This window comes from Hippoglossus stenolepis, chromosome 1, assembly GCF_022539355.2.
Source record: "Hippoglossus stenolepis isolate QCI-W04-F060 chromosome 1, HSTE1.2, whole genome shotgun sequence".
In the NCBI taxonomy this organism is placed as follows: domain Eukaryota; kingdom Metazoa; phylum Chordata; class Actinopteri; order Pleuronectiformes; family Pleuronectidae; genus Hippoglossus; species Hippoglossus stenolepis.
In genome coordinates, this window is record NC_061483.1 from 15,529,167 (window position 1) to 15,543,222 (window position 14,056).

General features: G+C 40.8%; 2 protein-coding genes across 4 annotated transcripts; one reads left to right on the forward strand and one right to left on the reverse strand.

Annotated features, from left to right (window-relative positions):
* Positions 1 to 872: 872 nt before the first annotated feature.
* ccpg1 (cell cycle progression 1) lies at positions 873 to 9,255 on the forward strand. 3 transcript variants are annotated; one of them, XM_035155612.2, is made up of 11 exons: positions 873 to 1,029; positions 2,437 to 2,525; positions 2,996 to 3,110; positions 3,386 to 3,471; positions 3,772 to 3,961; positions 4,097 to 4,189; positions 5,326 to 5,679; positions 6,148 to 6,263; positions 6,513 to 6,632; positions 6,739 to 8,048; positions 8,301 to 9,255. In XM_035155612.2, exons 2-11 carry the CDS (start codon positions 2,466 to 2,468, stop codon positions 8,491 to 8,493), a joined length of 2,637 nt encoding a protein of 878 aa, XP_035011503.1. In that variant the 5' UTR covers positions 873 to 1,029; positions 2,437 to 2,465; the 3' UTR covers positions 8,494 to 9,255. The 3 variants fall into 3 exon arrangements, with proteins under 3 accessions (XP_035011503.1, XP_035011504.1, XP_035011505.1); XM_035155613.2 differs by having other exon boundaries at positions 3,389 to 3,471; XM_035155614.2 differs by lacking the exon at positions 4,097 to 4,189.
* Positions 9,145 to 13,961, reverse strand: pigb (phosphatidylinositol glycan anchor biosynthesis, class B). Its single transcript, XM_035155616.2, has 12 exons — positions 13,563 to 13,961; positions 12,605 to 12,734; positions 12,293 to 12,410; positions 12,100 to 12,204; positions 11,628 to 11,758; positions 11,389 to 11,529; positions 11,254 to 11,305; positions 10,962 to 11,173; positions 9,988 to 10,052; positions 9,680 to 9,899; positions 9,418 to 9,595; positions 9,145 to 9,334 (listed from the first exon to the last, which is right to left on the reverse strand). Exons 1-12 carry the CDS (start codon positions 13,672 to 13,674, stop codon positions 9,221 to 9,223), a joined length of 1,578 nt encoding a protein of 525 aa, XP_035011507.1. The 5' UTR covers positions 13,675 to 13,961; the 3' UTR covers positions 9,145 to 9,220.
* Between the last annotated feature and the right edge of the window lie 95 nt (positions 13,962 to 14,056).

Consider the following 14,056-nt stretch of genomic DNA (forward strand, 5'->3'; position numbering starts at 1 on the left):
TATTATGTTCTTGGTGGATTTTATTGTCGGCCATTGTCTTGTTGTCGAGGCCTGCAGCTTCTTTTTAGTTTCACTTTCTCTGCTGACTTCAGGACATTTGTATCCAGGATTTATTGATATTATATGTTTGATAGATGGTTATTAGCGAAAACACAAAAGAGCATGAAAACTGTGAGATGTCTATTTGCTGCAGGAGTTGTATTCACGTTGTTCCACTTAGAAAGAATCACCTACATGTGATCGTTGCTCATGCAGGAAGCCCTACCGAAATAATCGCCACTTTGGGCTGCAGATGGCGCTGTTGCTCTGTAAAAGTTACTTTAAAGTTGCTTTAAAGACTAAATTGGTGCTTTGATATTGTTGTTTCCCCCTTTTTTTTATATTGTAGATTTTGTAAACGTAACCTTTTCTTTACGTGCCTCATGTATCCGGCTCACACAGATTTATATATCACATGTGCTGGTTTTGTTGAAGGCTGCAGAAGAACTAGTTACACAGATGTCAAACAACAAATCACTGTACAGGCTTGATTGACAGTTACTGAACTTTATCAACCGGTCGAGCAACATTTCAGGTGGATCCTTTGTTTTCATGTCGTGAGTTTGAAAGACGGATCAAAACAATGACCGCCACGTGTTTCCTGTCGGACACGGACACTTTTTTTAAAAATACCCTCACGCTATTTAAAGCCGTCTGCTAACACACCAACAACAACAACAACACACATGACTGAGTGAGTTTTCATGTCTTCTCTCGCTCGTTAATTCCGAGGTTGATGCGTTGTCACGCTTCCTTGTGTATGTTTTCTTTTTTCGCAGCCCACCCTCTCTGAGCCAGTTCGTCCACCGCGCTGGCCTCTGGGAAATGTAGTTTGAAGACTTCGGTAAAGGCTTTGAGCTGATGTTCAAATGCGCCCATGTAAGACTACATCTCCCGGCTCCAGTGGGTGGTTGGCGGATTGTCGGGTAGACCGCAACAACTCTGGAGCTGGATGCAACAACAGCTGCCGCGTTTCAGGCACGAGCACCGGTGAGTTCACTCACTTCTCTCTGCTTTCAAAACACTGCTCCTTTTAAATGTCCGTTAAGATGGCGGACGTGGTCGACGCGGCTGTGACTAGACGCGTAGAGACGTTAGCAACCAGCCTGTTAAACTAGTTAACTAACCGATAAACCACCGCGGAACAGCGTTAGTTAACGTTAAGAGACGAGGCTAATGTTCGCTTCGGCTCACTGACGCTAACATGTCTGTTGTTAAAGCAAATGTCTGAATCCAGCCAGGCCGCATCTCCGGTTAGCTGCTGCTGTCCCCGCTAGAGGGCGACACACACACAGGATGTGAATGAACCACTGTGTAGTCTTCCATAACAGTGATGCTTAATATTCAAATGAATTCAACTGATTTATTGTTCTAAAGTAACCAGATGTGTTTATTTAACACGTTAAAAACAACAGTAGTTGAGCCAAAGTGCTTCACAGTCCTGGGAAACGAAGGCCACACAAACGTGGATAAAATAAATTGAAATTTGTAGAAAAGGAAATGCAGTGAAATGCATAGATAATAAGTGTAAAAGTAAAAACAATCATAGGAATGAACAGAATTATAAGACAAACTTAAGCTGAACTAAAAGCTTGATTAAAAAGAGAGCACTTTAAATTCGATTTAAAAGGATCGATGGTGCGTCAACTGTATCTCTGTGTAATTGTTGCACTAACTAACCCCATGTTGTTTCCAGGGCACAGACACAGGCTGCTTGGGTTTAGGTCTGTTGGTTTTCACCTGATCTCAGTGTCATTGTTTCCAGGAGTGGTGGATGATGTAGAAAAAGAGAGATATAGCGGGTATCCAATAAAGCTGCTATAGAGCTGCTCATTGATGGGCTACACTTCCTATTAGACATCACCTCTACAGAACTACAAGGATAATACCATGTTATAATAATGATAGTTAAATCTCTTGACCGAAGACAAATTCATATTGTTTCATAGTTAATATCACACCAGTATGACATCAGACCAAAGAACAGATCTGAGTTGCTGGTTCCCACATTCCTGTTTCATCTCTTTATTAAATGTTTATGTACAGTGCTGATGCCTCTTATAGCCAAGTGTATCACAAAAGACATCATGACAATGACATTATCATTCATTTCCTCTGCTTATACGTATAGTCAGAATTTTTGACTATTGTGTAACACTTTACTGAAACAAAGCGGACCATGGTCAAAGCCAATATTTAAGTTTATTATGAAGAGTATGTGTGTGTAGTTGAGAATATACAAGCAAGTCCTGAAACAATTTAATGTTGTTTTTATACATCAGTGTGTCTACATATGGGCACAGGTAAGTTTGTATAAAATCAAATGTGCTTTTTTTAGCTTAAACTTGATTACTGAATTTAACACATTTGACTTTCTAACCTCCTCATCTCCTGTAGTTACTGTCTGTTGCTGACAACCAGCAGAAATGTCGGAGACGTCAAGTGATGCTGAGTCGTCCTGTGGCTGGACCATTATCAGTAATGAGGTATAAACCTTTTTTTACTTCACTCCTAACCACAGCTTTTTCCATTCAACTCTTACTGTATAAGTAACAACAAAGACATTAAAATGGTTACAGTGGCTGTTTTTACTACTTAATTAGGTAATTTTAAAAAAACTTTAAGTTACTTATTGTATTTCCCCTGTTATTCAGTCACTGAGATTCCACTTCTTGATGGTGGTGACTGTAGATGTGTCACTGTTTTGCTGATGAAACTTTAACACTGAGGTGCCTCGAGCATCCTGTCGGCCAACTGATGTTAGTTCAGTCTCTGTTGCATATGTCATTCATACCGTTGGGAGTCTTTCTGTTTACAATAAAACGAGCCGCTCACAGCTCCAAATAATTCCTCACAGAAAGACTTGGAGGATCTTGCTTAATGACATTGGTTGTTAATCCGAACCAGAAACGACTGCATCATGGCCAGATTTCATGGTGACTCACTTTGTTTACAGGGCTCAGATATCGAGACGTTGGGGCTGGAGGCTGCAGTGGAATATGGAGCTGAGCTGTTAGTGCGCCCTCCAGTGGAGAAAGCAGAGCTACAGGCCACACAGGCCTCTGTACCAGGTGGGAAAAAATTCATCATATAACTGACTGATTTAGGAACAGTTTGTCAAATATAATTATTGTGAACTCTCTGGTTTCTGAGCTGTTTTTTGGACAAAGAAGACATTTGAATATGTCAGAGAGATTATGATGGGGATTTATTTTCACTATTTTTACAGTTAATCACAAAATTAATTGACAGATTAATGCCTAGGGACTCTAATTATGATGAGTATATATGTATGATTTAATATTTGTGACGCTAATCATAGCAACTCTAACTCTATATATTTCAGCAGGGTGTGATGAAGAGAGAGGTGCTGATTTACTTGACGATACACTGGAAGAACGAACTGCAGATGAGACACTGCTTGTCTCTGAGGTGAGAAGACCTGAAAATAACTTGCAGGTCATTTTTATAAATAATCTAGAAAGAAATTAGACTCAAATAAAAAAAAGTGTTTACATGATCTACAAATGAAAAATAAATAATAAAAGATGTTCATGTTGTGATATGAGAATTTGTGAAATCGTTTTGTGTTTTTAAATTGTTTGATATTTGTGTGGATTGAAAGACACATTTATAAATCACATTTTTCTATTGTACTTCATATAAGACATTTGTGAAATGTCTAATTAGCATCTACAACCACTTTGTTGCTGCTCTCTGTGTGTTTTGCAGGACAGAGACGGCGCTGCAGGGAAAGAGCCTGTGACTCTGTTGACTTTTAGCGATCACTCTGACATCGTGACTCTGGGAGACTTGAAGGAGGACGAGCACGCAGACGTGGAGGAGGAGGTAGCTGCCAACGCGGAGTTTTACCTCGGCACATCCTGCAGCAGCCAGTACGCCTTCAATGCTGCAGAGACCGGTACAACACACTCACCTATCCTCTTGTTTTCTTTGGCAAACATATTTTACTGCCACTCACTGTGAAAAAAGAGAAATTCAACACATCAACACAACATATTTCTTCCTCTGCCTATTTCCTACATCGCCAAAACAGGTTTGACGATGAGTCACTGGAAACTTCCACAGAGTTTGGTGAAGTTAGGCTACCATCTGCGGAGCCAGCTCACTGGAGGCCGCTCTCATGCAGGTGGCCAGATGTGAAACTAGAGTGAATCTAATATAATGCTCAGCAATTCACAGACCTAATCCTGCTGCTGAACACATGCTAGTCAAAGATGTGTGTATTTAAAGCATGTTCCACCACAGAAAAAGTCACGTGTGGTTTCTTCACAGCTCACAGTTTCTCCATGGGTGTGCATGAGTGTGTGTCTTTGTAGGTCTGACTGACTAAAATAGAAGTGTAATTAATTTACAAAGTTATATACAACATCATATAATGGTGAATTCCCATTAAAATGATGTGCCGATAAACCTGATGTACTCTCGAGGTGAGAAAACATTTAGATACTGTATCTCTGAGCAGATTTAAGGCACCAAATTATTGAAGTAATTTTTTTTAATGCATTTTGTGTGTTTTGGAGAACAAAGATAACCAGCAGCCACAAACCGTCCAGTAAATGTATTTTATTCAGGATTGTTCTTTTGTCTTAATATTTCAAAATGTTGTGTTCCATATGATGCTTAAAGGAATATTTCAACACTTTGGAAAATAGGCCCTTTTGCTCCTTTTTCAGGTTTTCAGATAAGAAAATGGACACCATCTTATATCAGTACAGTACAGATGAGCGGATAAAGCTCTGTTAAGCTTTGACGACTAATTGTGCCAGAAAAAGATCTGAACAACAGTTATCGGACTGTTAGCTGAGCTTAGCATAAAGTCTGAAGGCAGGGGACAGCAGTGAGCCTGTCAGTGGCATGCTAACAAAACCAACCTACCAGCTCATATAGCTCACTAATTAACATGTTTAAAGAATGTAACCAAATCTGTAGAAAAACCAAAGTGTAAAAACAACATGTTGCAGTGTTACAGGGATTATACACTGAAATATTTACTGGTATCAATTTTCTCCTCTCACTCTAACACAAGAAAGCAAATTAAGCATGTTTCCCAAAATGTTGAACTCCTCCTTGAATGCATTTTAAACACACCATGAACACAAGCGTAAATAAAGAGTGAGTAAAGTATTAATATGTTTTTATGTGCATGTGTAGCATCACCTGTGCTTGCTTTCTGAGCCTGTTCATTTTGTGTGCACCTCTTTGTGAACATCAATTTTATTTCATATTATCACTGCAAACGTAACTTTGTGTATTTTCCTGTAGTTTTCCCGGTGCAGCAGCCGGCAGTGACAAACTCGAGCAGCAGTGAGGACGAGGCAGGACAGAGCCCCAGTAATATTATACGAAGACGAAGGGTGAGAAAGAATACCTCGAGCATTGTGACGGAGCCTGAGGAGGAGGAGGAGGCGCTGGAGTCTGGTCCGAGTGAGGAGGTGGAGGAAGATGTGGACAAAGAGGAGAAGCAGCAGGAGGAGGACGAGGAGGAGGACGAGGAGCCGGCTGAAGTTGGACCTGCTGTGGATGTTCGAGTGCAGGGTCAGGGCAGCAGCGTCCTCAACAAATGTATCCTGCTCGCCCTCGTCATAGCTTTCAGCATGAGCTTTGGTCAATTCTATGGTAAGAAGTTTACAACAGACTTAGAAGAGTATACCTTCATTATTGTTTATGTAGAGAATATTCATGCTTTTAAATTTCCAGTGAGCAGAAATAAAGATTTGCAGTTCTTTGTCATCTGTGAAAGATCACATAGTTTCTATATATTGGGCTCGGACCCTGTGTCTTTCAGATGAGATGTTGTCCTTGTTGCACTGATTTTACAGTTTTTACAGCTTTTCTTCAGTTTGTGTGTTGAAAGCAGCTGCAGGAGAAACCTCAGAGGTTCTTAACTTTGGTGGGAACCAGTGTTTATGTGAACTTTCAACAGTTCCTCATAACTGTGCTTCTGACTTTATAGACGTCATAGATCACTGCAGACTGCTGCTTCACCACATTTAGATTTACCCCAACAGTAATTTCTCATCTTGCATGTAAATAAATACATTTTGCTGTGTATGTAAATAATTTGTTGTGTTACAAATGTCACAGGCACAGTCCAGATTCAAGAAAGACGGAAAATAGTGGAGAACATCGGAGTGAATGAGCTCGATGGTGTGAGAGATCTGCTTCATCAGCATGTTCGAGAACAACCTCTGACAAACCAGGTCAGTGACATCACTGGTTAAACAATAATACATTTATTTATCATGGATTTTACAGGAAGAGTCATTAACTCATTCGGTTTTTACAAAAAGATCTTTAAAAATTTAGTTTTCTTTTTTACCTACTTGCTCAGATAATGAATTCATATTTTCACCTTGTAACTATGTTTTGAAAGGTGCTATATAAATATATTTACTATTATTATTATTATTATTGTAATTGATCATTACCCTTTTCTTTCTCTCTCTCAGGCTCAGAAGGAAAACCTGAAAAACCTGGATGAGCAAAACATGATTTCACTGCTCACAGACGTGATTGAGAAGATGAAGAAAGAGAATAAGGAGATCAACATTAAACAGAAGCACATTCAGGTAACTTGAAGTCAATGTACAGCTTTTGTAACGTAAAACATATGCAAATGTTATCATACAGTATAAACACCACTTTAAAAGCCATAACTTTCTTTTTCCCATTAAGGCCCAGAGAAATGACCTGGAGATGTTGCTGCATCAGAAGGCTGAGGAGAAGACCAACGTTGTGGCACAGCAGCAGAAGCTGGCAGCTGAAAACCAGCAACTGAAAAGCTCTCTGGCACGTGAGGAAAAGTCTTTGTCCACGTTACAGGAGGAGCTAAGGAACCTGCGCTCCAAGATCAGAGATCTGGAGACGATGGGAGCTGGAGCTGACTCACTGCTGTCAGAAAACCAGAGGCTGGAAGGGCAGCTGGAAGAGGAGAAGCAGCAGATCCGAAACTTCCACGTCCAGAGGGAAGGATTAAAGGCTGAAGCTCAGACACTGAGGAAGAAGCTCGACAAGGAGAGGAAGGTGACAGATGAGCTGAGGAGGGAGCTGAATCATCTGAGAAGTCAAATCCCCGTAGCTGAAAAGGAGGCTGGGTCAGAGGGAGAGGAGCTACAGTCACGGCTGCTGGAGCTGGAGGAGAGACTGAGCTTCGAACAACAGCGCTCTGACCTGTGGGAGAGGCTGTACCTGGAGACCAAAGAAGAACGAGCCAAAGGAGACACAGAGTCCAAAGTGAAGAAACCTAAAAAGGGCATGGCAGGGAAAGTAAAAGAGACATTTGATGCTGTGAAAAACTCCACCAAGGAGTTTGTCCACCACCACAAAGAGCAGATAAAAAAAGCAAAAGAGGCCGTGAAGTTGAACCTGAGGAAGTTTTCAGATTCTGTCAAATCAACTTTCAGAAATTTCAAGGATTCAGCTTCGACTCTCATCAACAAGGCCAGAGGCTTTTATGACAAGAGACGTGATGAGAGGAACTCAAAAGAGTCATGGCAACACAGATCAAACAAGCCTCATCACAGACAGGCGCACAAATCTGACGATTTCTTCCACAGCAGCCACAACACTCGCAAATACGGGCATAAAGTGCATGAAGATCAAGGACCGAGCAGCCAGAAAGCCAACATGAAAGGCTGTTCTGGGGCTTTTGACTGCGCTTACCAGGAGTCCATGAGTCTCTTCAACAAAGCCATGGAGCCGATCAGAGCAGACGAGTTCCACCAGCTGCTGCAGAGCTACCTGCAGCAGGAGGTCGACCACTTCCATCACTGGAAAGAGCTGGAGATGTTCGTCAACAACTTCTTCCACAACGGGGTGTTCATCCACGACCAGATGCTCTTCACAGACTTTGTCAGCGGTGTGGAGGACTTTCTGGCAGACATGCACGAGTACCAAGGGCTCCACGACGACGCGTTCGGAGACCTGGACGACTTTGTCTACAGGCACCTCTTTGGAGAGGTTTACACAAAAAGCTATAGCCCGAGGTACGTCTCCTGTGGCCATGTTGACAAACTGTCTTCTCTTACAACCAGTCGTGCAAAGTTAAACATACCCAGCTCCATTTTTTTCTGAAGACCTTTACACCTTACACATAAATGAGAATCTAAAAGGGTCTTAAAACCCCTAAGTTATGACTGACACACTCTTGCCCCTGTTTTCATCCATAATCATGCTGCAGCTTGTGGGTGATCGTGAGTTTAACTCTAATGTTCATGTTTTGTGTTTGATTCCCACAGCGGGCCGTTTGAAAGACCTGACGCAGACTCAAAGGAGGAGACCCGGTCAAAGCATCATCAACGTAAGCAGCAGAGAGCCAGATCTCGAGCACACAGTGAACGCAAGTGGAGCCGATCAGGAAGAAACACAGACAGACACATGGCTGATGTCAAAATAGAACTGGGTCCGATGCCGTTTGATCCCAAGTACTGAAAACATCTCAGCTGGTTTATTGTTATAGTTGCAGGTTCTTCTTTTTTTGTATTAAGATGCAAAGTCTTTTTTTTTTGTAAGTTTGCACAATGTTAACTTTTTTAATGCTACTGAGCGTCCTGGAGCTGTTCTGCGTTTAGTGAAGTCATCATTAGGTTTGAATGACAGATGTGGCATTTCGTCTGTCATCTGCACATTTGTAACATCGTTTAAAATTGTACAAATGTTAAACACATAATTTTCAGGACTTAATGCTGAAACACCACTGATGCTCCTCGTCAACCACAGCACCTTTGTTTCTAAATATTTAGCAGAAAGTATTTATTGTGCTTTGCTAAACACAATTTAAAAACAACAAAAGACATGCCACGTTGAGGATGCTTCCCATGTACAGTCATATAGTTGTTTTAATTTGCTGCTACAAAAACTGTTTTGTGTGAATTGGTTTGAATTTCCTTTCAGAGTTAAAAGGCTGTTTTCTAACATTCCACCGTAAGCTTGTTTTAACTGCGCCTGGAACTTTTACTTTACTTTTAGTAAGTTAAGTTTTTAAAAAAAGACTGACAAAATAATTTCACGCCAAATTTAATTAGAAACAATTAAATCACACACATCTGACAAATCTGACAAGTGATGATTCAAGATGACATCTGAGTCAAAAATATTTATTTCAGTATCGTATCAATGCAATGTTCTCTGAGAGGAATTTCCATTGTTGCTGTGTTTGTCAGTGCCTTTCATAAATAAAGATGCTTCCTCCAACTCTTCCCTCAGGAACATGAGTGTGAAATATTTCTGTCGTCCTCAAAAAGTTGTTCCCTTTTAAAAACACTGAGATTTCCTACAACAAAAAAAACAAACGTTTAAGCAGCTGTGAAGTGAAGCAGAAATATGTAAATGCAGAAATATGAGTTAATACTTCACCTTTTCTAAAACGTCAAAGAAAACCAGGTGGGTGGGCAGAGAAGATTTATATGGAAACGACGTTCTGAGCCAGTGAAGAGGGTTGTCATAGAATCTGTCTGCTTCATCGACGTAACCGTCCTCTCCGAGATCCGGAGGACACTCGAGAAACCTCATGTTTATGGGGCAGTGGACGTGGCTGCAAGGAGAGGGAAGCATCAGCTGCTGTTTATATATGATCGTAATTTCATCAATTCAATAACTCCTTAATATCACGTTGTACCTGTAGTAAGGTGTTGAGTGACAGGGCATGAGGAAGAGGACGTCCGGCTGCGGAGGCGACGACATGCCGCCGGCGTCACAAAGCGTCTGGAGGTGGCTCATGACATCCAGAGTTCCTCGTTGGTGGATCAGGCCGGTGTAGAGAGCTGGAACTAGGTTGGACACTAACAAGGCGAACGCTGCAGCTCGACGCCACGATTTCAAATGAGCCAAAGACATCCCTGATGTGGAGGTGAAACAGATTGAAACATTTGATTAAAACGCACACATGACTGTTTAAAAGATTTAAAAGTGAAAGTGGGAACTTACCACAGAAGATCATACAGAAAGGCAGCACAGGATAGATGAATCTGAACTCCTTGTGAGGAAGCAAACTGAAACAAGGGAGTAAAATGCGTCATGTTTGTTTGTGGAGAATAAATCATGAGTGACCAGGAACTGTACTCATCCACCTGCTCATAACAACATGTGCCCTTAAAGGTCCAGTGTGCAGGATTTAGAGGCTCTATCCACAAAAACAGAATCAAATATAAATATTGTTTTCATTTGTCTATTATCACTTGAAATGAATCATCATTATGTTTTCGTTACTCAAGAATTAGCCCGGAGGACTCCGAGGAGCAAACCTGCTTCCTCGGAGTCCACCATGTTTCTACACTAGCCCAGAATGGATGTTACCTGAGGGCCACCGTAGATTCTCCTACGTGCTTACAAGGGAAGGGTGAGGAGTGATATTTAGTTGAAGTTTACAACTTGACCACTAGATGCTGCTATATCCTTCACACTGAACCTTTAAAGGCAGTTTAAAGCTGTTTTTTAGCAGCGTAAAAGTGTAAAATTTGTATGTGAGGGTCTCAATTTTGTTTGTTTTTGTGCACACATCAAACATGTTTTACATGGCTCCACTGAGTGACAGGTGACGGTAAAGAAAGACAACAATGGCCCAGCGAAGGCAAGAAGACGACTGCAAGTCAGTAAACATGGATGTGAACAAATACACGTTTCTACATTATCAAAAAGGGGATAAGTCGGCTGTTTTATAAGGAAGGAAAGTGTTGAACTGAGTGCAAACAAACCAGCAGTACAGTTATTACATTTTTACACAAATAAACAAAACTACACAGTAAATCTGTTGTGCTTTTGCAGAAAAAAAATCAATCAAGACTTGAGGATTTTTTAAGAATGTAAACTGGGCATATGAAGAGTAAATTCTCTTATTTATTCTTAAGTGTAAGTTTATAAATTCAGGCCCATGAACGTGAACAAATAATTTATCATTTTACCTGTAAACCACAACAGTCCACACGACTGCTGCCAACAGGATTTTGTATCTTCTGAAGGCGAGGGTGCAGCCGTGAAGAAAGAGAGGAAGATGAGGGCCGATGACGACGGCAAAGCCCTGAGTGAAGTACCAGTGCCAGGGGTGAGAGCCATAGAAATCAGCCACACCGTGAAAGATGTTAAACTTCAGGAAGTTGAACTGCACCATGGTCCACTGGAAAACACAGAGAGCAACTGGTACAAACAGTTTGACTTCATGAGCGGCAGCTAGTGGATACGTTTTTAAAGTTTTACCTTTTCATAGAACACACAGTCAATCACTGTTGAAATCACCAAAGCCAAGGCCCTGGAAATAAGACAAAACAAAGTGTAATTGAGAAAGGAGGAGAAAATATAGTTAAAGTGGAAACTAAGAGGGAAAGTACAAACCCAATGGGAATGAAGTCATGAGTGATGAGTCTCAGTTTGTTCTTTTCCTGACAGAAATGGTAAATCAGCAGCGGAAACCAGACGATCAGCACCGTGGGACGAAAAATGACAGCCAAGGCAAGTAGGGTCAAATATTTTTTGCTGAAAAAAAACAAAACACCAATGGCATGAGCGTCAGTTTTTTAATGTTGGAGATTAAGGGCCAATAAACAATGACAAATGAACAAACAAACAAAGACCTGCAGTGTGTTTTGGACCCGGGAAGAGGGAAGTAAAACAGAGCCAGACAGGTGATGGTGGTCTCCATGCTGTTGGTCAGAGTCCTAGTGCAGCAGAACCACGTGAACCACGAGCACAGTTGGCAGAAGAACTGCACATGAAAACAGCAAGACATGTTTTAACGTCTCTTTTACGTGATCGGATGAGTGAGGCAGCGTTAAAGTATCTAAATAAACTGATGAAATCTAAAGAAGAAAAGACCAAACTAAACCCTAAAGGCTCAGTTACAGTATTGCTAATCATCATGTTTGGTGCACTAATGATCTTGTGTTTTTGTGTTCATGATTCACTACAGTAATACACTTTCTGGAGTTGTGTTTTCTCCTCAAATCAAAGTAAGAAAATATTGTCTGACTTGTGCACATGCAGCATTAGATGTGAGCAGACACTGTTTCTGTTGGAGTGAAGTTCAGTGAGTGACACACGGCTCACCATCCATTTTGCAACGTCCCGACTTTCCAGCGTTCGGACGAGAAAGAAGAATTTCACGTCAGCAAACGCCGCCAGGAGCGCTTGGAATATTCGGGGAAGCCATTTCTGCAGAGCCAGCGGGAACAAGTTTAGTAAAACATAAAAATGTCTGATAAAAAAACAAATGTCTGAATATGGAGATATGTGAACTAACCAGGAGGTGGACTGAGTCGAGGTTAAAGAAGTGTAATATCTTGTATATGAAAGCAAAGACGAGGGGATAGGAGAATCCTCTTATTCCTTCCTTCCACTCCCACGTCAGATACCCATAAGTCAGACTGTTAAGGTTGTAACAGCACAACAGTAAAAATCATATTTGATGGGTGATATTATTTTACAGAATAAACAGATGTGCATTTATGTTTGCATTTTACATTCAAAAGACACTGTAGCTCGGGCACTGTAAAAAATCTACAGCAGCACAGTCACACTCACGGACAATTTAGTCTTTTTAACCAAAGGATATTTGAAGACCATACGATGGGAAACCTCCAGAGACTGCCAGTACTCATCAGGGACGAAGCTGGTCTGAACCAGGAAGCAGTTGATGACTCTGAACGCGACACAAAAGCCAATAACTTTGGCTCTCAGCTCACCTGTAGGGTGCACAAAAAACACACATAATTTTTGCATCATATAGCTGATAATCACTGTCTTATGGGCGGGTGTGGCCGAGGGGTAGAGTGGTCGTCCTCCAACCTGAAGGTCGGCAGTTCGATCCCCAGTCTTCCCCATCTGCATGCCGAAGTGTCCTTGGGCAAGATGCTGAACCCTGAATTGCCCCTCATAGAACAACAAAAGTGCTACTAATAGATGCACTGTATGAATGTGTGTGTGAATGGGTGAATGTAAAACTGTACTGTAAAGAGCTTTGAGTGGTCATCAAGACTAGAAAAGCACTATATAAATACAAAACCATTTAATATTTCATAAATATAAGAAGTTAAATTACAAATACTACAATGTAAAAATACTCTATTTCAAGTAAACATCCTCCGGTTAAATGATTGTAAAGAAAAATCACCCATGTGAGCGATGTAGCTATATATTAATGATCATAGATCAATTTACAAGTGGTTGAAGTAGAGATAATTTTATTAACACAAAGATAATTGGTATGGTATTAATTATATGATTTATTTATTATTTCATCATATATTTTCTATGATGAAGAAATAACAGAAGAGTAACCACAAGCATATATTTTTATGATTAGTATAATAATCACAACTAATATTATTATTGTAGTGTAATTAAGTCATAGTTTAAGATCATCAAAGTTTGTTTTGTGAGAAAATCCTACTTGGACAGGTGAGTGCACCAAGAGCTGTAAAGTAGTCAAACTTGTATAAAGTCTGATTGAATGTGAAGTTCATCATTATTGCTCATGTTCAGTGTTAAATGTGTCAAAAGAAAAGCCTCACCATTGTTCAGTGGCCATTCTTCTTCCTTCAAGTACAGCTGAGATTTTCTCTTCCGCAGTTTCACATTTTCCAATTTGTTGGCGAACCTCAGACGTGTTGGGATGTTCTCCATCAGGACATGTTGTGTGCGTGTGCCTGTGTGTCTCTCTCTCTGTGTGTATCACCTGCCAGGCAGTGAGACAGAGAATAAACTCCAGCCAATCACACGCAGCTCCTCATAAACACGTCAAAACACGTGAAATAACCGCTGATGAGGGCGAACCACCTGTATCCTACTTTTCATTTATTCAACCAACACAACTCAACTTTAACATTTTCATATAAACGACTCTAAACTCACGCACACTTCTAAACAACACACCACGACCTTAGAGCTTCCGCATTCAGCCCGACTTCCGGTTGAACTATGCTTCCCGACTTCAAAATAAAAGCTTGACACAACAAACTACTACAGACGTGTGTGTGTGTGTGTGTGTTTTAGCATTATTATTATG

Excerpts from the sequence above, each read along its gene's own strand:
- pigb (XM_035155616.2), bottom strand. The coding sequence starts at position 13,674 with ATGGAGAACATCCCAACACGTCTGAGGTTCGCCAACAAATTGGAAAAT. Across the intron at positions 9,900-9,987 it reads TTTCTGTATGATCTTCTGTG|GGATGTCTTTGGCTCATTTG; the intron begins GTAAGTTCCCAC and ends CCTCCACATCAG. Across the intron at positions 9,335-9,417 it reads TCTTTGACGTTTTAGAAAAG|GAAATCTCAGTGTTTTTAAA; the intron begins GTGAAGTATTAA and ends TTTTTGTTGTAG.
- ccpg1 (XM_035155612.2), top strand. The coding sequence starts at position 2,466 with ATGTCGGAGACGTCAAGTGATGCTGAGTCGTCCTGTGGCTGGACCATT. Across the intron at positions 3,962-4,096 it reads CTTCAATGCTGCAGAGACCG|GTTTGACGATGAGTCACTGG; the intron begins GTACAACACACT and ends TCGCCAAAACAG. Across the intron at positions 6,633-6,738 it reads TTAAACAGAAGCACATTCAG|GCCCAGAGAAATGACCTGGA; the intron begins GTAACTTGAAGT and ends TTTCCCATTAAG.